Source organism: Somniosus microcephalus, chromosome 4 (assembly GCF_052327205.1).
Source record: "Somniosus microcephalus isolate GS21.2 chromosome 4, FLI_Smic_1.0, whole genome shotgun sequence".
Taxonomy (NCBI): domain Eukaryota; kingdom Metazoa; phylum Chordata; class Chondrichthyes; order Squaliformes; family Somniosidae; genus Somniosus; species Somniosus microcephalus.
In genome coordinates this window covers 326,627,409-326,653,472 of record NC_140990.1, presented here as the reverse complement: position 1 = coordinate 326,653,472, position 26,064 = coordinate 326,627,409, and the positions used below count along the sequence as shown (strand labels likewise).

The window sequence follows — 26,064 nt, the reverse complement described above, 5'->3', positions numbered from 1 at the left end:
TGGGATGTGGGCGTCGCTGGCAAGGCCAGCATTTATTGCCCATCCCTAGTTGCCTTTGAGAAGGTGGTGGTGAGCCGCCTTCTTGAACCGCTGCAGTCTGTGTGCTGAAGGTACTCCCACAGTGCTGTTAGGGAGAGAGTTCCAGGATTTTGACCCAGTGACGATGAAGGATCGGCTGATATACTTCCAAGTCAGGATGGTGTGTGATTTGGAGGGGAACTTGGAGGTGGTGGTGTTCCCATGTGCCTGCTGCCCTTGTCCAAGAAGGTTGTCCACCTTCTTGCCGAATATGCTCAATGACCGTTTCTTGTGCTGTTTTCCATTTGCAGACACTGGTGATCTCGACCAGGAGATTTTGAACGCTAATGTACAGGGTTTCGTTGGCTGCCTCTCTTCGGTCCAGTTTAATTGGATAGCTCCACTAAAGGTGGGACTACGTGATTTGAGCTCGGCCCCAGTGACTGTGAAAGGAGACTTGGTTGAATCCGACTGTCGATCTTCAATGATGACTGAACCAGTAGCCATGACGACAACACTTTCATTCACAGGTACTTTATTTTTAATATATTAAGGGGAAGCTAGATAAGGACACGAGGGAGGAAAAAGAATGGAAGTTTATGCTGATGGAGTGAGATGAAATAAGGTGGGAAAAGGCTCGTGTGGAGCATGAACACCGGCATAGACCAGTTGGACAAAAATGGCCCGTTTCTGTGCTGTAAATTCTATGTAATATTCCAATGTGTGTCCAATTTTCCAGATGTCCCCCTGCTCCGCTATATCCTTACTATCATGCACACTTGGTCAAATATAGCTTTTGTTTAAAAAAAAATCACATTCTTATGTGTCTACAGTTCTGCCATTGAGGATAATGGAGGCCAGTTTTAACAATGTAAATGTGGGCATCCAACGCGCAGACATCGTTCTCCCGCAGCCTAAGCTAGAGAAGCGCCACATGAGACAGCACCTATAATAAACTCAAGGGAATTGGCCAGAGTCAGTACGTGGCTTTAGACTGGCGAGGAGAGGCAGTGGAGGGCAGGAAACAGCCTGAGGAAGGGTAGAAGGAGCGCGTTAGGAAGGCATTGTTGGAGAAAGGCCAGGGTGCTGCAAACATTTGGATCATTTGATAACATTAATGGAGTCATTCAGCAACAGGAAGGAGAAATTGAGAAAAAGTCAGGGAAATTTATTGAAACAAGGGTGTGATAAATCCATGTAGTGAAGCAAGAACTCAAAGAGGCGAGATATTAGAATTAGTCTGTATACTTTATTAACAACTGCGTAGCAAACATATAGGCCTGCATCCTGGCATTCCACCTTTGCTGAACTTAAGGTCAGGGGGTTGCTTCCTGTCAACTAGTGGCAGCACTAGCTACACCACCACCTGGTGGATAACCTTAATCATAACATCCCAGATTACTATATTCCTCCCCCCTTAAGATTTCAGTATGAATTTCTTAACAACCAACCATTCCTAAGGGTCACATAAGAAGTCTCCATTCACTATGTTCCATACTTGACGAATCTAACAGGTCAGTATCAATCTCCCTGGTGGCTTGCGAGTCCTTTGTGAACATCTAACAGTAAAGTCCCTGCTTGTTTGTGGTGAAGCCACCAGCTGCTCCTGAGCAGTGCTCAGAGTATCTGACTCTGCAACGATGGTTTCCTCTTGATGAATAGGTTCCTGTGGAATTGTCTCTGTCCATGGTGGTGGCACCACAGATGCACTTGGATAACTGGGGGCAACCCTGTCCTCAGCCATTGCATCTGGAACCTCAATTTTATTTTCCCCTTGTCTGGTAAGTATCTGATCTACATGTCTGCGTACTACCCTACCATCACCCAACATGACCTTGTATGATACTGGACCTGTCATTGAGTCTATGAAGCCAGGAATCCACTTTGGTCCATAACTGAAATTCCTGGTAAGGACCGCATCTCCTTCTCCAAAACTTCGGCTCCTTGTTCTTTTGTCATGGTTCTCTTTTTGTTTGTTTTGTCTGTTTTCCATTTTCCTTTTTAGGTCTGGGGGGACAAGGTCAAGAGTGGAGCGTAGTCTACGACCTAATAACATCTCAGCAGGAGAGAGTCCTGTGGTGGATTGAGGTGTTATTCTATAGCTGAACAGAACCCGTGACACTTTGGCTGCTAAACTCCCTTCTGCACTTTTTTCATCATCTCTTTAAATGTTTGTACGGCTCTCTCCGCAAGTCCATTCGAGGACGGATGATATGGAGCCGAGGTCACCTGCACTATGCCATTTTTTTCTCATGAATCCTTTTGTCTCTGTACTCACAAAACAAGTGGCATTGTCACTTACCACGATCTCCGGTAGCCCTTGATTACTGAAGCTCTGACGCAGGCAGTCTATAGTAGTAGTGGAGGAAGCAGAATTAACAGGATAAACAGCCATCCATTTGGAATGTGCATCAATGATTATGAGGAACATCTTCCCCATGAATGGACCCGCATAATCTAAGTGCAATCTTCTCCATGGTTTATCCGGCCACTCCCAGGGGTGGAGAGGAGCCTCTGCTGGTGCCTTCCTGTGTACCTGACAAGTGCTGCATGTCTTGACTAGATTTTCTATCTCCTCATCTAGCTTTGGCCACCACAAGTAACTCCTAGCCAAGGCTTTCATACGCGAGACCCCAGGATGACACTGATGTAGTTGCTCTAGGATAGACTGTCATGCTGGCTGTGGAATAATCACTCATGCTCCCCACAACACGCAACCATCCTGCACACTCAGCTCTGTTTTCCTGACACTGTAGGGTATGAAGTCAGCCCCTTCCGGATGTTGTGGCCATCCCCTCACCACATATTCTCAAACTCTAGACAGTACTGGATCTTTATCTGTCCATGTTCTTACTTGCTCTGCAGTCGCAAGTGCCGTGTCAGTGTCCTCCAACATCAAAACTCTGTCCTCTGGAGCTGCAAGGATAGCTGTGCCAGGCAGTGGAAGACGGCTCAAGGCATCTGAATTCCCATGGTACTTGCCCGCCTTGTAGACGATGACATACTCATATGCCCTCAATGTTACTGCCCACCTCTGGATCCGGGGTGACACCATCTGTGGAACTGCTTTCATTTCATTGAAAAGAGAGATAAGAGGTTTATGATCGGTGCATATGGTGAACTTCCTGCCATATATGTACTTGTGGAACCTCTGTAACCCAAACATTACTGCTGACCCCTCTTTATCTAACTGGGAATAGTTTTTTCCGCTGGTGTTAGAGTTCGAGACATTAACCCTATTGGTCTTTCAATTCCATCTTCCATGCGGTGTGAAAGAACTGCCCCCACCCCGTAAGGTGAAGCATCACAAGAGAGAATGATGTCTTTCTCTGCATTGTAGTGAACCAGCACATCCGACGACAGCAACAGTTTCTTGGACTGTTCAAACAAAACCCCCTGCTCCTCTCCCCACTGCCACTGTGTCTCCTTGCGCAGTAGTTTGTGAAGCGGTGCTAACACTGTTGACAAGTTTGGTAAAAACCTGTTATAATAGTTCAGCAGTCCCAGGTAAGCTTTTAACTCAGCCACATTGGTAGGAGCAGGGGCGTCCTGCAGTGCTTGTACCTTCTCCTTGATTGGATGGAGCCCGGTGGCGTCCACTCTGTGTCCCAGGAACACTGCCTCATTCCCCAGGAAAGTGCACTTACTCCTCTTGAGCCATAACCCTGCCCTCTCCAATCTCTGTAGTACCTCCCGCAGAGTGCTCAGATGCTCCTGATCGGTTCCTCCCGTCACCAGAATGTCATCCAGATAGATGGAAACATGCGGAATCCCTTGCAGTACACCTTTGATTGTCCTCTGGAAGATAGCCGGACTAGATGAGACACCAAATGGTAAGCGGTTATATGTAAACAAGCCCTTGTGTGTATTTATGGTGACATACTTCTTTGATTCGTCATCCAGTGTAATCTGCAAGTATGCATGACTCATATCCAACTTTGTGAATTTCTTTCCTCCAGCCAGGTTTGCAAAGAGACCCTCTATTTTCGGAATAGGATACTGCTCTAATTTGGACACCCGATTGACTGTCAATTTATAATCTCCAGAGTCTTACCGAATTGTTCGGTTTTAAAACAGGTACTATGGGAGCTGCCCATTCTGAACATTTCACTGGCTCCAGTATGTTCTCTCTCAATAGACGGTCAAGCTCACCCTCTGCCTTTGGTTTCATGGCATACGGCACAGGTCGTTGTTTAAAAAACCTTGGCAGTGCCTCCTTGTCTACATAAATCTTAGCTGGGGGGCCATTAAATGTGCCAAGTTCCTCCTTGAACACATTCTCATGTTCACTCAACACTTCTTGCAAAGTCAACTGTTTGCCCTCATCTATTTGATTTACTGCTCCCCAGTCTAATTGAAGTTCTTTTATCCAGCCCCGACCTAACAGGTTTGGTCCGGTACCCGATACTATAACTACAGGTAGCTGTTTCACTGTGTCCCTGTGCTGCACAGTCACATTAGCTGCACCTAATGTCGCTACTCGTTCACCTGTATATGCTTTAAGATGCAGAGAGCAAGACTTTAACTCTGGAACTTTTGCACGGTTCCACAATTTTGAGTACTCTGCCTTGTTCATTATGGTTATACCGCACCCTGTATCAACTTCAAAGTTCACATTAGAGTCATTTACTGTCAGTTGCAATGTGATAGGAGCCACTTTTGGAATATTCTCTAACATGCTATACATTATGAACATGTCCTCTTCTTCCTCAGCTGCCCCGCTGATGTGGTGTGCTCCATGTTTTTTCACTTCTCTTCCTTGGTTTTGCTTTCCTCCCCCTTTTGGTTTGGATTCCTCCAGGGGTGATTTTGCCCTGCATGCTCGTTTAATGTGCCCTTGTTTCCCACACTTGTGGCACTTTCCCTCCAGAAACCAGCATTCACTCGCCAGGTGATCGCCCTTGCATCTATAACATGCCTTCACATGCTCACGTTGTGGTTTCTGACACACGTTTAACTTGTGCACAATAACCTGACCTGCAACTTGCTTAGCATTAGCCCTGTCTGAACCCTGTATTGCTTTTACATCTCGGTTCACTGTCTCTATGGCTTGAGCAAGTTCCAAAGCTTTTTCATAAGTAAGCCCAGTCTCGGATAATAATCTACGCTGCATTCGGTCGTCCATTATTCCGCAAACTAGCCTATCTCTCAGCATTTCCTTCAGGTTGTTCCCATAATTGCAATCTTGTGCCAATTTATGCAACACCGCTACATAGTCCATTACACTCTCTTCCTCTTTTCTGTTCCTTGAATTAAACTTGAAGTGTACAATCTCACTAGGCTTGGGGTTGAAATGTTCTTTGAGCAAGGCCACTAATTCAACAATTGATTTGTCTCCAGGCTTTTCAGGACTGAGCAGATTCTTCATCAAACTGTAGGTTTGGCTTCCCACCGAACTAAGCAGAATGGCTTTCCTTTTTCCGGCATCATTTATTTCATTTGCTTCGAAGAAATAACCCAACACTTCACAGTATTCCTCCCAGGTTTGTGCTTGAATATCAAAAGCGGAGACCGTTCCGATCGTGGCAGCCATGCTTCTGTCCAATTTGCAGCTAACTTTAGCTCATGAGTTTGTTCTTTAAAAGTCCCGGCAGCCTTCACTTTTTCATGCAGTGTCCTTTTACCTCTTCGCCAAATGTGATAAATCCATGTAGTGAAGCAAGAACTCGAATAGGCGAGATATTAGAATTAGTCTGTATACTTCATTAACAACTGCGTAGCAAACATACAGGCCTGCATCCTGCATCCTGGCATTCCACCTTTGCTGACCTTGACAGGAAGCAACCCCCTGACCTTAACTAGTGGCAGCACTAGCTACAGCACCACCTGGTGGATAACCTTAATCATAACATCCCAGATTACTATAAAGGGGTAAAGGTGTGATGAGATAAAGGCAAAATGTAGCAGGGTAGATTCAAAGGTGTGTGTTCTGGACAGTCACTTTTGTGGCTGGGAATTTGTCCACCAGTGAGTTAAAGTTACCGATACGGAGGAGAAGCTGGATGGATTGATGCCGAGAATGGGAGTGGAGTCGATGGTGGCACAGGTTGGTTTAAGCACATTACTAGGAAATGGCAGGCGAGGATCTGTAAAGCTGTGCAATCCTGGGTTCATCACACACATGATGATGGGAGTACATGAGTAGATGGCTAGTTGGTACCAGTCTAGGAGTATTAGTTTTAGAAATGCTTTGGGGGAAATACAAAACAGAAGAGACCAGCTACATCTGAACAGGGCAGGATCAGACAGATGACATACTAACACAGAGAAAGGAACTGCAATTCATTGAACTAGATTTGGTGGAGTCTTTATTGATCAGCAAAGTTTGGAGGGTGGTCAAGAAAAGGGAGAGAACCAAAAAGGACAACGCAAGCAAATGCAAAAAGACTAAAAAAAGGCCTTAAGAAGTAAAGACTAAATGAAGTGCGGAAGGGTTTTGTTGTATGTCCCCGCTGGGGTGCTCTGTGATATCACCGATGGGAAGCTGCTTCATCCATCCCAGAGCATACAATGCCAATGGTGTGAGAACTGTTCCACAACCATCCAATCCCTTGGAATCACTCTACTGGCTGGACACTTAGCATCCCCAGTGTTCACACGGTTTCCAAGGGCCCTTGACTCCAGTGCAGATCCCCAACCTGCCCAAGGCTTGGCCTACATTGTTGGCAATGGACCGCCGGTGTCATCACGGAGAAGCCTAGTAGGAAGCAAATGCCGACCTCAGCTGTGCCCAAGCCAGTAAGAAAATAGATGTTTTTTTAAAAAAAAGTCAAATAATTTTATTTTTGCTGTTTTCATAGAATCATAGAATGGCTACAGCACGAAAGAAGGCCATTTGGCCCGTCGAGCCCGTGCCGGCTCTCTGCAACAGCACTTCAGCTAGTTCCACTCTCCCACCCTTTCCCCGTAGCCCTGAAAATGTTTTTCCTTCAGATACTTTTCCAATTCCCTTTTGAAAGCCACGATTGAATCTGCCTCCCCCACCCTTTCAGGCAGTGCATTCCAGATCCTAACCACTCGCTGTATAAAAAAGTTTTTCCTCATGTCGCCTTTGGTTCTTTTGCCAATCACCTGAAATCTGTGTCCTCTGGTTCTCGACCCTTCCGCCAATGGGAACAGTTTCTCTCTATCTACTCTGTCCAGACCCCTCATGATTTTGAACACCTCTATCAAATCTCCTCTCAACCTCCTCTGCTCTAAGGAGAACAACCCCAGCTTCTCCAGTCTATCCACGTAACTGAATTCCCTCATCCCTGGAATCATTCTGGTAAATCTTTTCTGCACCCTCTCTAAGGCCTTCACATCCTTCCTAAAGTGTGGTGCCCAGAATTGGACACAATACTCCAGTTGAGGTCGAACCAGTGTTTTATGCAGGTTCATCATAATTTCTACACTTTTGACTCTATGGGCTGGATTTTCATTGAGGAGTCGGGTAGGAGGCAGGACTACAAATTTCGGGGTTGTAGTCCCGCCTCCATCGAGTTCTAGCCAATCCACGTGATTTTGACTTGATTGACCTTGTTGAGCCTGCCCAGCAACAGGTGACGTCACAGATTGATATTTCATCTGTCAAGACCTTTTGACAGATGAAATATCAGTGTTTCACAGCTGGTTGAAGCTGTCAAACACTGACAATCTGTATTCCAAGTTAATTCCTTCCTCTCAGGATGATTTAGAGATCTCCCCAGAACAGAAAGCTGAATGCTGCAATTTTTGACAGCTCACAGCCATTTTGCTTTCTGTGCCGGTGAGATGAGGGACTCCCAAGACCTGAAGGAAGAAAGGCTGTAAAGGTAAGTAAAGGTATGTAAAACTTATTTAAACACTTTACACACACCAAACACACTTACCTTTGCACTCATGCACCCATCACTCACCTGAACACCGGACATCTCGACCCCTCCAAGCCCTTCATCCCGACGGTCCTGTAACTTGGCGTGGTTTGGAGCCGTCAGGAATCCCACACTTCAACATTAAAAATAGAGATTAGGCTAAAAACTGCCTGTTAACAGGTAGGTAATTGGCACTATTCCCCTTCCCGCCTCAGGGAGGTGGGTCCCAGTGTGGGCCGGGTACCTGCCTCCTTTGAAACTGGCATGGAGGCGGGTTGGGGGCGGGATGGGTTCAGGACCCCTGATTTCAGGATTTTAAACCCCCACACGCCTCCAATTCCGCCTCCACGGGCCAATGAAAATCCTGCCCAATGCCTCTATTCATGAAGTCCAGGATCCCGTAAGCTTTTTTAACTGCTTTCTCAACCTGCCCTGCCACCTTCAATGATTTGTGCACATATACCCCTAGGTCTCTCTGTTAATGCACCCCACTTTAGGATTGTACCTTTTAGTTTATATTTCCTCTCTTCATTCTTTCTACAAAAATGTATCATTTTTCTGCGCTAAATTTCATCTGCCACGTGTCTGCCCATTCCACCAGCCTCTCTATGTCCTCCTGAAGCCTATCGCTATCTTCCTCACTGTTTACTATACTTCCAAGTTTTGTGTCATCTGCAAATTTTGAAATTATGCCCTGTACACCCAAGTCCAAGTCATTACTATGTATCAATACTTTCCTTCAGTACTTTGAACAAAAGGCGTTCCCTTCACCTTGCCTTCCCCTTTAAATGTTTTGCTGACTTTGCTTAGCGTAACTGGCACTGTGAAACTGGGAGGATAAGAATTAGCTTTCTCTGCAGATTTTTTTGGCAATATTCTCCATCATTGCTCAATTATAGAGCCTCGATAAGTGAGAGAAAGCGTGAAGAATTCGGGAGATTTCAATTTCAAGGGTACCTGATCATTTTAAAGAAAAGATACTTATGCAATGCTGTAATTTCAAGATAGAATAGGTTTTTATTAGCACTAGAATCACACTAACAAAAATATCATGAATGTATTGTGATCACACAGAATACTTAAAACCCACATTGAAAAAAAATGCACAGTTCTATTTTAAGAATTCTTATTTATTTTGTGTTTACCACCTATAAGAATGTTCCTTATTTTGTTATAGTTAACCTGTAAATAAATGGTTGTGCACTGTTTGGCCCTAGTATGTACCTGTACTTTCCATTGTTTCTTTTTCATCAGTTTATGGGCCTGAGAACCCATTCAGGAGCTCCAGTGAAACAGCAGCAGCAGCCGCAAGCCAGCACCGTCGAGGGATTGAGTCTACAGCACCTTATTTTTCCGTCCATTCACTTAAATGGATGGAAATTCGTGGTCTGCAGGCTTGAGATTTTTCAATCTGCTCTCACAACGAATGCCTCTCCTCGCTGGGAGCACCCATTTAGGGCATTAGCCTTCATATTACTTCTAAAAGCTCCTAGAATCTTACAGTGCACAAGGAGGCTGTTTGGCCCATCGTGCTTGTGCTGGCTCTTTCCAGTGCAGTGCTGAGGGAGTGCTGCACTGTCGGAGGTGCCGTCTTTCAGATGAGACTTGAAAGATCTGCCCTCTCAGGTGGATGTAAAAGATCCCATGGCACTACTTTGCAGCCAATATTTATCCCTCAGTCAATGTCACTAAACAGATGACCTGGTCATTATCACATTGCTGTTTTTGGGAGCTTGCTGTGCGCAAACTGGCTGCCACGTTTCCTACATTACAACAGTGACTACACTTCAAAAATACTTAATTGGCTGTAAAGCGCTTTGGGATGTTCTGAGGTCGTGAAAGGCGCTGTAGAAAAAATCCAAGTCTTTCTGTCTTCTTTCGCCCAACCTCCCCCGCACCCGCCCTTTGAAAATTTTTCCTGTTCAAGTATTTATCCAATTCCCTTTTGAAAGTTAACATTGAGTCTGCTTCCATCGCCCTTTCAGGCAGTGCATTCCAGATCGTAACAACTCCCTGCGTGAAAAAACATTCTCCTCATCTTCCCTCATGCTCTTTTGGTTTGAGGTTACCCTGTACGACAGTAGTAGCAAGTCGATTATCGCATTTATATCAAATTCCTCTGCCCTCCCTTTTATAAGAGGCCTTAATTCATTTATTTTAAACAGCTTTGTTTATGTAGCAAGCAGAGGAGTTTCATAGCCATACTTTAATATATTTATGATTAATATCGTACAATACTATTTCAACCCTTACCTTAAATACGTTCATTTTAAGAACTAAAGCAGATATATGCACCTCCTTGGATTCTTTTCCTCCTGTATCTCTAAATTTTAATATATTGTTTTTTTTAACCTCTTAACATTTTCTACAATCATCTTTTAGCTTTTCGTCTATTATTAACCTTTTTCTGCAGGCTTGCTTTCATTTCTTTATCTATCGTTCTGCTTCATCAGTCATGGCTATCTTCCTGCCTCCGTGTAAACTTGACATCGGGCTGTTTACATGATACCTAGATTGATCTTGTTTGTCTCTTACAATTCAGAGTACTCTCAGACTCAAATTGCAAGCTCTGTGTGCACGTATTCAATGTTTCAGTGAATTGTATCTATACGTCTGATGTTGCCGAATGAGCCGCGGAATTCTGGTTGGACAGCTGCGCTGCTGAGAATGTGGTGGGATGAGATTTCCACCCATCGTTCTTCCTGGATGACAGCCCAAGCCAAAATCCTGGGGCTAGGGGCATAAAAGGGGTGACTGCCCTCATCGTTTACAGCGCTCCCTGGGCATCTGCCCCATGTGGGGCCATCAGAATTTGGGAGCAGCCCCATGCTGCCACATCTGGGGCAAGGGGTGAGCCAGTCCCCTCTGACCTTCCACTCTCTGACCCCGAATGATCAGTCCTCAGCAAAGGCCTGAGCTTCATCCCCTTACGCCCCCACCTCAATGAATTTTGAGCTCGGCACGATGTTGAGCTCTTTTTCCACCGCCTTCGCCTCCATGCCCACTTCTTTGGCCAGGAGTCTTCCCCCCGCACAACTGACCCTTTCTCCCGCTTGCAGAATTCCCGTTCTACCTGGACCCCTCCCCCTGGCCTCTTACCCTCTCTAGATCTTTTCATCGCTAACTGCCACCGTGACATCGGCCGTCTCCATTTCTCTGCTCCCCTCACTCACTCCAACCTACCTCCCTTTGAACTTGCAGCACTCCATTCTCTTAGATCCAACCCTGACATTGTCATTAAACCCGCTGGCAAGGGTGGTGCTGTTGTTGTTTGGCGAACTGACCTCTACCTAGCGGAAGCTGAACGGCAACTCTCCGACACCTCCTCCTACCTCCACCTGGACCATGACCCCACTACTGAACATCAAACCACCGTTTCCAAGACTGTCACTGACCTCATCTCCTCTGGAGATCTTCCCCCCGCTGCCACCAACCTCATAGTTCCCCAACCCCGCACAGCCCGCTTCTACCTCCTTCCCAAGATCCACAAACAGGACTGCCCTGGTAGACCCATCGTTTCAGCCTGTTCTTGCCCCACGGAACTTATCTCTTCCTATCTTGACTCTATCTTTTCTCCCCTTGTCCAGTCCCTTCCCACCTACATCCGCAACTCTTCGGACGCCCTCCGCCACTTTAACAGTTTCCAGTTTCCTGGCCCCAACCGCTTCCTTTTCACCATGGACGTACAATCCCTCTACACCTCCATCCCCCACCAGGATGGCCTGAGGGCGCTCCGCTTCTTCCTTGAACAGAGGCCCGACCAGTCCCCATCCACCACCACCCTCCTCCGCCTGGCTGAACTTGTTCTCACATTGAACAACTTCTCCTTTAACTCCACTCACTTCCTCCAAATCAAAGGTGTTGCCATGGGTACCCGCATGGGTCCTAGCTATGCCTGCCTTTTTGTGGGCTATGTGGAACAATCTTTGTTCCAGTCCTACTCGGGTCCCCTCCCTCACCTCTTTTTCCGATACATTGATGACTGTATCGGTGCCGTTTCCTGCTCTTGCCCCGAACTAGACAATTTAATTCACTTTGCCTCCAATTTCCACCCTTCCCTCACCTTCACATGGTCCATCTCTGACTCTTCCCTTCCCTTCCTCGACTTCTCCGTCTCCATCTCTGGGGATAGGTTATCGACCAATATTCACTACAAGCCCACTGACTCCCACAGCTACCTGGACTACACTTCCTCCCACCCTGCCTCCTCTATTCCATTCTCCCAGTTTCTCCATCTCCGCCGCATCTGCTCCGACGATGCCACCTTCCACACCAGTGCTTCAGACATGTCTTTCTTTTTCCACAACCGAGGATTCCCCTCTACCATGGTTGACACTGCCCTCGACCGTGTCAGTTCTATCTCCCGCACTTCTGCCCTCACCCCTGCCCCTCCCTCCCGGAACCACGATAGGGTTCCCCTTGTCCTCACCTTTCACCCCACCAGCCTCCACATTCAACGGATCATCCTCCAGCATTTCCGCAACCTCCAAAGTGATCCCACCACCAAACGTATCTTCCCCTCCCCTCCCCTTTCAGCATTTCGTAGGGACCGCTCCCTCCGAGACACCCTAGTCCACTCCTCTGTCACCCCAAACAGCCCTTCCCCTTCGCCTGGCACCTTCCCGTGCAAGCGGAGGAGATGTAACACCTGCCCCTATACCTCCCCCCTTCCCACTGTCCAGGACCCCTTCCAGGTGAAACAGCGATTTACTTGTACTTCTCGCAATTTAGTATACTGTATTCGCTGCTCACAATGCGGTCTCCTCTACATTGGGTAGACCAAACGCAGATTGGGTGACCGCTTTGCGGAACACCTCCGTTCAGTCCGTAAGGGTGACCCCGAGCTTCCGGTCGCCTGTCATTTTAATTCACCGCTCCATTCCCACTCGGACCTCACCGTCCTTGGCCTCTTGTATTGTTCCACGGAAGCTCAACGTAAACTCGAGGAACAGCACCTCATCTTCCGATTAGGCACTTTGCAGCCTTCCGGACTCAATATCGAGTTCAACAATTTCAGATCATAACCTCAGCCCCTATTAATTTTTTACCTGTAATTTTTCCACTCCTTCCCCCCCCCCCCCACCCTTTCCTTTTGTTTCACTCTCCCACCTGGCAGCTATCTCTTGCCCTGCCAGTACACTTCACACCTAATCTCAGCCTATTACCATCTCGTCTGGCTTTGACTACCTTCTATTGGCCAGGGTCAGGATGGTGTGACTAGAAGTGAGGCAGGTATGGGGATCCAGGAGGTAGTGTTGGAGGAGCCGCAGCCCTTGCTCTTGTCCAACAGGTTTGAGGCTCTTACTCCCTGTGAGGATGGGAACGGGGACTGCGGGGAGGATGAGCAACCCGGCCACAGCACCGTGGAGCGGGGGTCCATTCAAGTGGGGGGAGATAAAAGAAATGTTGTAGTGGTAGGGGATAGTATCGTTAGGGGGATAGATAGAGTTCTTTGCAGCCGAGAGCGAGAGTCCCGAAGGCTGTGTTGCCTGCCCGGTGCCAGGGTTAAGGACATCTCCTCTGGGCTGGAGAGAAACTTGGAGTGGGAGGGGGAGGATCCAGTTGTCGTGGTCCATGTTGGTACCAACGACATAGATAGGACAAGGAAGGAGGTTCTGCTGAGGGAGTTTGAGCAGCTAGGGGCCAAAATAAAAAGCAGAACCACAAGGGTAATAATCTCTGGATCACTACCTGAGCCACGTGCAAATTTGGCTAGGGTAAATAAAATTAGAGAGTTAAATACGTGGCTCAAAGCCTGGTGTGGGAAAAATGGGTTTTGCTTCCTGGGACACTGGCATCAGTACTGGGACAGGAGAGAGCTGTTCCGTTGGGACGGACTTCACTTGGCCAGTGCTGGGACTAGAGTCCTGGTGAATCGAATAACTAGGGCTGTAGAGAGGGATTTAAACTAATTAGTGGGGGGGAGGTTTTAAGAGAGCAAAAAATAAAAATGACAGCAGAGAAGGCAATAGAGCAAGGTAGCCGTGGGGGAATTAAAAACCAGAGCATGTCAGGAAGGGACAGAATGTATAATGATAAAGGTAAAGTAGTAAAAGGGGTAAAAGCAGGAATAAATTGTCAGAAAACATATTTGAAAGTTCTTTATCTGAATGCACGCAGCATTCGTAACAAAATTGACGAGTTGACGGTGCAAATAACTACACATGGGTATGATCTGGTGGCCATTACGGAAACATGGCTGCAAGATAATCATGACTGGGAACTAAACATACAAGGGTATTTGACAATTAGGAAGGACAGACAGGAAGGAAAGGGAGGTGGGGTTGATATGTTAATCAAGGATGGAATCACTGCAATAGTCAGAAATGATATTGGGTCAAAGGATCAGGATAGTGAAATAGTTTGGGTGGAGATAAGGAATAAGAAGGGGAAAAAGTCACTATCGCAGAAACCCCACAGTGCAGATAGAGGCCATTTCGGCCCATCGAGCCTGCACTGACACATATCCCACCCGATCCCCGTAACCCCTACACCAACACCTATCCCACCCTATCTCCGTAACCCCACATATTTTAATCCCCCTACCACTAAGGGTCAATTTATCATAGCCAATCAACCTAACCCGCACATCTTTGGACTGTGGGAGGAAACCGGAGCACCCGGAGAAAACCCACGCAAACACGGGGAGAATGTGCAAACTCCACACAGACAGTCACCCGAGGCCGGATTCGAACCTGGGTCCCTGGCGCTGTGAGGCAACAGTGCTAACCACTATGCCACCGTGCTGCTAGTGGGTGTAGTCTATAGGCCTCCTAACAGTGGCAACTCTGTTGGTCGGAGTATAAATCAGGAAATAGTTGGGGCTTGTAATAAGGGAACAGCTATAATCATGGGGGATTTTAACTTTCATATTGACTGGACGACTAATCAAATTGGGCATGGCAGCCTTGAGGAAGTGTTCATAGAGTGTATTAGGGACGGGTTCCTTGAGCAGTATGTAACTGAACGAACCAGGGGGCAGGCAATCTTAGATCTGGTCCTGTGTAATGAAACAGGATTAATAAAAAATGTCCTAGTAAAGGATCCCCTTGGAATGAGTGACCATAATATGGTTGAATTCCAAATTCAGTTTGAGGGTGAGAGAGTTGGATCTCAAACCAGCATACTGAGCTTAAATAAAGGAGACTATGAAGGTATGAGAGTAGAATTGACTAAAGTGGACTGGGAAAACAGATTAAGGTGTAAGACGGTACAAGAGCAGTGGTCTACATTCAGGGAGATATTTCACATCTTTCAAGATAAATATATTCCACTGAGGAAAAAGGGGAGTAAAAGAAAAGACAGCCATCCGTGGCTTAGTAAAGTAATAAAGGATAGTATCCGACTGAAAACAAGGGCATATAAAGTAGCCAAATCTAGTGGGAGGATAGAAGATTGGGAAGCATTTAAAAGACAGCAAACAATAACTAAAAGATTAATTAAGAAAGGGAAGATAGATTATGAAAGTAAACTAGCAAAAAATATAAAAACAGATAGCAAGAGTTTCTACAGCTATATAAAAAGAAAAAGGGTGGCTAAAGTGAACGTTGGTCCCTTAGAGGATGGGACCGGGAAACTACTGATGGGGAACATGGAGATGGCAAAGACGCTGAACAAATATTTGTATCAGTCTTTACAGTAGAGGACACTAAAAATATCCCAACACTGGACAAACAGGGAGCAATGGGGGGGGGGGGGGCGGGAGGAGCTAAAGACGATTAAAATCACTAAGGAGATGGTACTCAGTAAAATAATGGGACTTAAGGCGGATAAATCCCCCAGACCTGATGGCCTACATCCTAGGGTCTTGAGAGAAGTGGCGGTAGGGTTGTGGATGCATTGGTGATTATTTTCCAGATCTCCCTGGACCCAGGAAAGGTCCCGGCAGATTGGAAAACTGCTAATGTAATACCCTTATTTAAGAAGGGAAGTAGACAAAAAGCTGGAAACTATAGACCAGTTAGCCTAACATCTGTGGTTGGCAAAATGTTGGAGTCCATTATTAAGGAAACAGTAACAGAGCATTTGGATAAACATAATTTAATAGGACAGAGTCAGCATGGTTTTATGAAGGGGAAGTCATGTTTGACAAATTTGCTCAAATTCTTTGAGGATGTAACATACAGGGTGGATAAAGGGGAACCAGTGGATGTAGTGTATTTGGACTTCCAAAAGGCATTTGACAAGGTTCCACACAAAAGATTACTGATCAAGATAAGAAATCACGAGATTGGGGGTAATATACTGGCATGGGTGGAAGATTGGCTATCTAACAGAAAACAAAGAGTTGGGATAAATGGTTCATTCTCGGGCTGGCAATCAGTAACTAATGGTGTTCCGCAGGGGTCAGTGCTGGGACCCCAACTCTTTACAATCTATATTAACGATTTGGAGGAAGGGACCGAGTGCAACATATCCAAGTTTGCCGACGATACAAAGATGGGAGGGAAAGCAATGAGTGAGGATGACATAAAAAACCTGCAAAAGGACATAGACAGGCTAAGTGAGTGGGCAGAGATTTGGCAGATGCAATATAATGGCCCAGAAATTCGAGTCGGGGGCTTGCCGCGCATGTAAGCCCCCAATCTGCACTTACCCGACGCGCCGGCCGTTGAGCTTCAGGGACGCCTGGAATTGCTGTTTTAAAATGTTGACTCCCGGGCAGCGTCTGACGTCATGCCGCCCAGGAGTGCAGCCAGCACGAAGCCTGTAGCGCGCTGTGCAACTGAGACACGCCCCTTGAGGTCTCAGTTTAACAGGACACGCCCCCAATGTTTCTGCCAAGCTGCTAAGCATTTTTACATGCAAAGCAGCAGTTTAAATAGGTTTTTGGAAGTTTTTTGAAGCTTTTGGTAACTTTTATAAACTTTTAAAAACGTTTACATTATTTTGAAGAATCTGAAGTAGTTTTAAACAGAATTAAAGCAATTTAAAGACTTTTAAAAGCCCTAAAAGAATGTTTTTAATTCCATTTATTTATTTAGCAATGTCGTCGTCATACGTGTCTTCACACTGTTCCCTTTGGGGAACTGTATGAAGTGGTGGAAGGATTTATGGCCGTGATTAACGCTCATTCTGTGACCGTAACCATCTTTGAACCAGCCATTAGGGCGGTTAGTCCTATGGCGGGAGGGTTTTACGGGCTCCCACAAGCTATACAAGGAGGGGGGGCCACTCACACCCACGGACGCAAATATCCCACTGGATGTCAACCCAGAATTTAGAGCCGGAGCTCCGACTCCACTTGCCGGGACTGTCTGGAGCGGGGTTCGAAACCCTACCCTGATCTGGCCCAGCGGCGGGGATCCTACCGCTATGCCAAAGGCCCAATCCGATTAGCAACGTGAAATGGCTGGAATGAGCACAATTCACGGCATTAAAAGAACTCACAATTGAACTGATGATGACCTCAGCGATCTCCTCAAGGAGGTGGAGACGCAGCGCCTGCTCATCATTGGTAATGAGAAGCCAAAGGCGCCGCAAAAAGGGCAGATGATAGCTTGGTCTTTCAAGTGGCAGCATAGGGCTCCAGTCACGGGGAGGGAAAAGGCGCAGGAAACGTATGGGTGTCACCTTTTGTGCGGAGTGGGCCTTTTGCGTAGCAGTAAGCATCCCCGCCGCTGGGCCAGAAGGAGTAGGGTTTCGAACCCCACTCCAGACAGTCCCGGCAAGTGGAGTCGGAGCTCCAACTATAAATTCTGGGTGGACATCCAGCGGGATACTTGCGTCCGTGGGTGTGGGTGGGCCCCCCCCGCTCAGATGGGTTGTGGGAGCCCGTAAAACCCTCACGCCATAGGACTAACCACCCTAATGGCTGGTTCAAAGATGGTTACGGTCACGGAATGAGCGTTAATCACGGCCATAAATCCTTCCACCACTTCATACAGTTCCCGAAAGGGAACAGTGTGAGGATACGTACGACGATGACCTCTTGCACAATGCACCTCCTTGGACCCTCAGTCGCAGATGCGAGGGGGCAAATCGTGCAATTGTTAAATTTTTCATTTTATTGACATGTAAAATGTTGGCCCAGTAATTCCCTTCCAAATGCGCGAGTACGGTCGGGGTACTTACGCGTCTGGCCGGAGGAAATGCCGGTTTTCAGCATGCACAGCGCATGCGGGGAAAACCGGCATTTCCTGTCCTCTGAACGAAGGGGTTCAGAGGCAGAACGCGTGCGCAGTAAAATTCGCCGCTTTCATTCATGCTTTCAGTGAGGTCAAGTCCTTACAACTTACACATGAAAAAAGCATGGGTACAGTTGCTCCAGAGGCTGCGGAGGGAGATATTTCTTATCGTGGAGCTTCTGAAAGTATGTATGTCTGTATATATTCCTTTGTGTGTTATGTATATATTCCTTTACTTATTTTCACTGAAATTTTGTCACAGAAACCCCACAGTGCAGATAGAGGCCATTTCGGCCCATCGAGCCTACACCAACACATATCCCACCCGATCCCCGTTGTAGTGGCGCTTCTTAGTTTCCAAACAGGCAGGCCACTGAGCTGTGGGGCCTTTAACAACGAGTAGACGCGTGTCGAAATAAAACGTTCCGAAACGTCGCTTTGTCTTTTAAACTGTTTACTATAACACTTAACAAACGGAATTACAAAGCAAACACGTATAAACGAACACGGTCAAAAACTGTACTGCTCCAAACCTCACAGCTTCTGCCTCTTTCACCACGTGCAGTTTAAACTGTAAAATGGCTGCACCCATGTGTGGCTTAGGGACTGTTCCATTGTGGCAAGAATGAAGGGGGTGTCGGACTATACTACTGGAGCAAGAAAATAGGGGGTTTCTTAATACAATAAGTCGGTCAGGTAAATTAACTGTATTATGCCATTTAGCCACTATTTTAAAGTATTTTCTTAAGCTTTTATGGCTCTTACACCCGTAACCCCACATATTTAATCCCCCTAACACTAAGGGTCAATTTATCATAGCCAATCAACCTAACCCGCACATCTTTGGACTGTGGGAGGAAACCGGAGCACCCGGAGAAAACCCACGCAAACACGGGGAGAATGTGCAAACTCCACACAGACAGTCACCCGAGGCCAGATTCAAACCCGGGTCCCTGGCACTGTGAGGCAACAGTGCTAACCACTATGCCACTGTGTATGAATGTATTATTTAATTATGACTTTCAGAGAAAGTAACTTATTGGAAAATCATAATTAAAAACATACATTCATACACATAAGTAAAGGAATATAAAACATACATACATATACGTAAAGGAATATATGCGGACATACATACATAATTACTTATTACTGATGAAAAGTTTCTTTCTTAAAAGTGCTGGAAATGTTACATTACTCATTTTGGAACACTCATTTTCACATTCAATTCACACAGCCACAATTGCTCCTTCTACCTACCGTTCTGAAAACCCGTTTAAAAAAAAAAATTTAAACTTTAAAACTTACTTAAAATTTCTTAAAATAACTTCCCTCCCTTTCCCAAACAAAAATATTGACTTTCAGAAGCTCTACGATAAAATATATCTTCCTCCGCAGCCTTGGAACAACTTTACACATGCTTTTTTCAAGTGTAACTTGTAAGGACTTACCCTCACTGAATCCATGAATGAAATCGACGAAGTTCACTGCGCAAGCGCTGCCTGTGCAGTCGCACGCGCTGTGCCTATGAACCCCTTCGTTCCGAGGACTGGAAATGCCGGCATTCCCCGCATGCGCTGTGCATGCTGAACGCCGGCATTTCCAACAGCCAGATGCGTGAGTACCCAGACCGTACTCACGCATTTGGTCACGAACTTCTGGCCCAATGTTGGAAAGTGTGAGGTTATGCACTTTGGCAGAAAAAAATCAAAGAGCAAGTTATTATCTAAATGGAGAGAAACTGCAAAGTGCTACAGTACAAAGGGATCTGGGGGTCCTGGTGCATGAAACACAAAAAGTTAGTATGCAGGTGCAGCAGGTGATCAGGAAGGCCAATGGAATCTTGGCTTTTATTGCAAGGGGGATGGAGTATAAAAACAGGGAAGTCTTGCTGCAGTTATACAGGGTATTGGTGAGGCCACACCTGGAATACTGCGTGCAGTTTTGGTTTCCATATTTAAGAAAAGATATACTTGCACTCGAGGCGGTTCAGAGAAGGTTCACTCGGTTGATTCCGGAGATGAGGGGGTTGACGTATGTGGAAAGGTTGAGTAGGTTGGGACTCTACTCATTGGAGTTCAGAAAAATGAGAGGCGATCTTATCGAAACATATAAGATTGTGAGGGGGCTTGATCGGGTGGATGCGGGGAGGATGTTTCCACTGATGGGTGAGACTAGAACTAGGGGGCATAATCTAAGAATAAGGGGCTGTGCTTTCAAAACTGAGATGAGGAGAAACTTCTTCACTCAGAGGGTAGTAAATCTATGGAATTTGCTACCCCAGAGAGCTGTGGAAGCTGCAACATTAAATAAATTTAAAATGGAGATAGACAGTTTCTTAGCAGATAAGGGAATTAGGAGTTACGGGGAGAGGGCAGGGAAGTGGACGTGAGTCTAGATTCGGATCAGCCATGATCCTATTGAATGGCGGAGCAGGCCCGAGGGGCCGTATGGCCTATTCCTGCTCCTACTTCTTATGTTCTTATGTTGTTCTTCTACTTCTTTTGTCTCTTTCACTTCTTTTGTCCGATCGCAGCCCTGCCTTCGATCTATTTTCTTTTCTTTCCAGTTTTGAAGAAGGGTTCGACCCGAAATGTCAACTCGAATTTCTCTCCACGGATGTTGCCTGACCTGCTGAGTTTTTCCAGCATTTTCTGTTGTTATTTCGGATTTCCAACATCTGCAGTATTTTGCTATCGTAAGAAAACTACTAGGCACTTGGTCTAAGCGTTAAACAAAGCTTTAATCAACTGTTTTACAACATGGAGGTCTAGTTGTGTCCTTCACTAGTTATCCTGTTAAGAATGTCCTGCCCAAGCTGGGCCCCTGCCCGAGTATTTATACTCTCCATGGACAGCGCCACCCATAGGCTGCTCAGTATTATTTCATAAGTCTTTCTTTCTTGAATGACTGATTCATGTCAGTGACCACAGTTTAAGATAAACGTTTGCTTGAGGTGCTCCGTTGTTGATTTTAATGCTTTCCTAACTTAATTGATAACGAGAATGATTGCGGCTGGGAAACCGTGTTGTGGGCCCAGCTTACTGCAATTGTATAGTGATGACTGCCTCATGTATGCATACTTTCTCTTTACCTCACGCTGGTGGGATGTGGAGGGATGTACAGTAGAGATATCTGGCTCCCAACGTTGATATCATCAGTGCTAGCCATGGCTCAGTGGTAGCACTCTCACCTTGGTAATTTTTTTAAAATTCATTTATGGGATGTGGGCATCGCTGGCAAGGCCAGCATTTATTGCCCTCCCTAATTGCCCTTGAGAAGATGGTGGTGGGACACCTTCTTGAACCGCTGCAGTCCGTGTGGTGAAGGTACCCCCACAGTGCTGTTAGGTAGGATTTTGACCCAGTGACGATGAAGGATCGGCGATATACTTCTAAGTCAGGATGGTGTGTGACTTGAAGGGGAACTTGGAGGTGGTGGTGTTCCCATGCACCTGCTGTCCTTGCCCTTCTAGATGGAAGAGGTCGCGGGTTTGGGAGGTGCTGCCGAAGAAGCCTTGGCGAGTTACTGCAGTGCATCTTGTAGATGGTACACACTGCAGCCACGGTACGCCGGTGGTGGAGGGAGTGAATGTTTAAGGTGGCGGATGGGGTGCCAATCAAACGGGCTGCTTTGTCCTGGATGGTGTCGAGCTTCTTGAGTGTTGTTGGAGCTGCACTCATCCAGACAAGTGGAGACTCACAAGGTAATGAGTTCAAGTCCCACTCCAGGGACTCGAGCATAAAATCTGGGCTGACACTCCAGTGCAGTACTGAAGGAGTGCTGCACTGTCAGAGGTGGCGTCTTTCAGATGAGACATTAAACTGAGGTCTTGACTACCCTCTCAGTTGGCACTGTTTGAGAAGAGCAGGGGAGTTAGAGTCATAGAGTTATACAGCACGGATAGAGGCCCTTCGGCCCATCGTGTCCGCGCCGGCCATCAAGCCCTGTCTAATCTAATCCCATATTCCAGCATTTGGTCTGTAGCCTTGTATGCTATGGCATTTCAAGTGCTCATTCAAATGCTTCTTAAATGTTGTGAGGGTTCCTGCCTCCACAACCCTTTCAGGCAGTGAATTCCAGACTCCAACCACCCTCTGGGTGAATGCCCCCTAGTTATTGACCCCTCTACTAAGGGAAAAAGCTCCTCAGCATCCATCCTATCTATGCCCCTCATAATTTTGTACACCTCAATCATGTCCCCCCTCAGCCTCCTCTGCTCCAAGGAAAACGAACCCAATCTGCCCAGTCTCTCTTCATAGCTGAAGCGCTCCAGCCCTGGTAACATCCTGGTGAACCTCCTCTGCACCCTCTCTAACGCGATCACATCCTTCCTGTAGTGTGGCGACCAGAACTGCACACAATATTCCAGCTGTGGCCTAACCAGTGTTTTATACAGCTCCATCATAACCTCCTTGCTCTTATATTCAATGCCTCGGCTAATGAAGGCAAGTATCCCATATGCCTTTTTTACCACCTTATCCACCTGTTCCGCCGCCTTCAGGGATCTGTGTACTTGCACACCCAGATCCCTCTGACCCTCCGTCTTGCCTAGGGTCTTTCCATTCATTGTGTATTCCCTTGCCTTGTTAGTCCCCCCAAAGTGCATCACCTCGCACTTTTCCGGGTTGAATTCCATTTGCCACTGTTCCGCCCATCTGACCAACCCATCTATATCGTCCTGCAGACTGAGGCTACCCTTCTCGCTATTTACCACCCTACCAATTTTTGTATCATCCGCGAACTTACTGATCATACCTTTTACATTCATATCCAAGTCATTAATGTAGACCACAAACAGCAAGGGACCCAGCACCGATCCCTGTGGTACCCCGCTGGCCACAGGCTTCCAGTCACAAAAACAACCTTCGACCATCACCCTCTGCCTTCTGCCACTAAGCCAGTTTTGTATCCAATGTGCCAAGGCACCCTGGATTCCATGGGCTCTTACCTTCTTGACCAGTCTCCTGTGCGGGACTTTATCGAAGGCCTTACTGAAATCCATGTATACCACATCCACTGCGTTACCCTCATCCACACACCTAGTCACCCCCTCAAAAAATTCAATCAAATTAGTCAGACATGATCTTCCCTTGACAAAGCCATGTTGACTATCCCTGATTAATCCTTGCCTCTCCAAGTGGAGACAAATTTTGTCCCTCAGAATTTTTTCCAATAATTTTCCTACCACTGATGTTAGGCTCACTGGCCTGTAGTTCCCCGGTTTTTCCCTACTACCCTTCTTGAATAATGGTACTACATTAGCGGTTCTCCAGTCCTCTGGCACATCCCCTGTGGCCAGAGAGGTCCTGAATATATGTGTTAGAGCCTCCGCAATCTCTTCCTTTGCCTCACACAGCAGCCTGGGATACATTTCATCCGGGCCTGGGGATTTATCCATTTTTATGCCAGCTAAAACCACCAATACCTCCTCCCTCTCGATGTTAATATGTTCGAGCATATCACAGTCCCCCCGCCCTATTTCTATGTCTACATCGTCCTTCTCCATAGTGAAAACAGATGCAAAAAATTCATTTAGAACCCCTCCTACATCTTCCGGCTCCACACACAGATTGCCACTTTTGTCCCTAATGGGCCCTATTTTTCCCCTAGTTATCCTCTTACCCTTAATATACTTATAAAACATCTTAGGATTTTCCTTTATTTTGCTCACCAGTGTTATTTCATGGCCCCTCCTTGATCTCCTAATTTCTTTTTTAAGTATCCCCCTGCACTTTTTGTACTCCTCTCGGGCTTCCTCCGTCTTTAGCCTTTTGTATCTGCCAAAAGCCCTCCTTTTTTTCCTAATCCATTCTCGTATATCCCCTGACAGTTCTCCCCAGTGTCGTGGCCAATATCTATCCCTCAACCAACATCACTAAAAAATGATTATCTGGTCATTATCACATTGCTATTTGTGGGAGCTTGCTGTGTGCGAATTGGCTGCCATGTTTGCTACATTACATCAATGACTACACTTCGCTTCAATGGCTGTCGAGCACTTTGGGATGTCCTGAGGTCGTGAAAGGAGCCACATGAATAATGCAAGTCTTTCTTTAAAAATAAAGATGAGGGGCTGGAGTGGAGTGGGGTGAGCTTTTCGAAATATGGCCAGAAAGGTTGGATAGCCAGCAGAAATATGTTCCATCCCAATTTCCATTCCCAATCCCGCCCAGATTGCACCATTTCTGCATCCGACACAGATTGGAATTTCTAGGTTCCGACCCTACGTCAGGACTTAAAACAACCTTAAAATGAAGGCAGGGCAGTGATCCGATGCATTTGAAGCTCGAGTGGGTACAGTTGCTAGACGTTCGCCCGCGGGAAGCCTCCGACTGCAATATCCAGGCCACGATAAATCACAAGAGTTAAGATAGTCGTGCGAAATAAGCTTTACACTGCAGCTTTGCATTTTTAATTCACCTTAAACTTTTTTATTAAAAAAAGCAACAAATTAGGATGAAAATCAAATTGGGTTCTCGGATAGAGTTAATTGTGTTCAAATGTTTTTCATTATCGCTCCCACCCTCTTAGCTCTATTATCTTTACCCATTATTAGATTGCTTTTTTTTCTCAATTTCCTTTTCTAATTAAGTGACCATAAAAGATAAGAAAATGTGAAAGTGATTCCAACAATAATGAGGCTTTAAAGCTTGATTCAGTGCCTTTCACATTTTTCCATTTTAAATGTCAAGCTTACATTTATGATAAATGTCACATCGCTATTGAAAATTACACCGCAGCAATGGACATTAGCAGGCCCACCCTATCTTTGTGCGTTACCTGCATGATTATATCTGCCAGAATGAGTAGATGTTCACCAGTAACCTTTTGCCATTATACAACTAAAGCTAAAATCTCAGTTATGCCAGACAAATAGATAACACTGCTGCAGCAGGACCACCATTTCTCTCCGCTGCGTAACGAAGTGTATTTATCTGAAGTAAAAACAGAAAATGCTGGAAATACTCAGCAGGTCAGGCAGCATCTGTGGAGAGAGAAACAGAGTTAACGTTTCAGGTCGATGACCTTTCGTCAGAACTGGAAAAAGTTGGAGATGGGACAGGTTTTTAAGCAAGTGGAGGGGCAGGGAGAGGGGGGAGGGGAGGAAAGCACAAAGGGGAAGGTTTGTGATAGGGTGGAGGGCAGGAGAGATTAAATGACAAAAGGAATGATGGTGCAAGGCAAAAGGAGATGGTAATGGGACAAGTTAAGAAACAAAAGATGAGTCTAGATGAAGTGTAAATGCCAGTGGCAGGATGATCAACAGCTGCCATGTGATATTTTCCAGTTCTGACGAAGGGTCATCGACCTGAAACGTTAACTCTGTTTTTCTCTCTCCACAGATGCTGCCTGACCTGCTGAGTATTTCCAGCATTTTCTGTTTTTATTTCAGATTTACAGCATCCGCAGTATTTTGCTTTTGTATTTATCTGAGCTATTGCATAACCCTAAATGTCATTGAGAGAGATCCCTGTACATGTACTGGTATCTGTTACCCATCCCTTGTTCACATGTCTCCTGCTTTAAAGGAGGCTCAGCTGGTAGCACCCTCGCCTCTGAGTCAGAAGGTTGTGGGTCCGAGTCCCGCTCCAGAGACTGGAGCACAAAAGTCTAGGCTGACACTCCCAGTGCAGTGCTGAGGGGGCGCTGCACAGTCGGATGGTATCGCCGTTAAACCGAGGCCCCGTCTGCTCTCTCAGGTGGACGTAAAACATCCCACGGCACTATTTCGAAGAAGAGCAAGGGAGTTATCCCCAGTGTCCTGGCCAATATTTATCCTTCAATCAACATGGCAAAAAAACAGATTACAAGAAACTTTGTGCTATCCGGCACCGACGGGACCGAGCTGTTGCCGTTCCCTCAAAACTGCCGGACACACCAGCGTTAATGTTGAAGCATACGGAGCTTTTCATCTCCGTATCTGACAACAAACACTGTTGCTTAGCAACAGCTTCTAAACAGTCAGCCCGTACCTTGGAAGCGTCTCTCTGAAGCTGTTGCTAAGCTACAGAGACTTTGCAGAGCCTGACTGTTGGAAAAAAAAAGCCACGAGAAGAAAAAAAACCTAACAAAACGGCTCCTGA

General features: G+C 46.3%; 1 protein-coding gene across 1 annotated transcript in view; it reads left to right on the top strand.

Moving 5' to 3' along the window:
- Positions 1 to 26,064, top strand: part of LOC147120678 (contactin-associated protein-like 5) — a 1,541,569-nt gene that overhangs the window by 1,463,959 nt on the left and 51,546 nt on the right. The window contains exon 22 of the mRNA XM_085986862.1: positions 330 to 548. Within this exon, the coding sequence (XP_085842988.1) occupies positions 330 to 548 (219 nt within the window). The remainder of the gene's footprint in view (positions 1 to 329; positions 549 to 26,064) is intronic.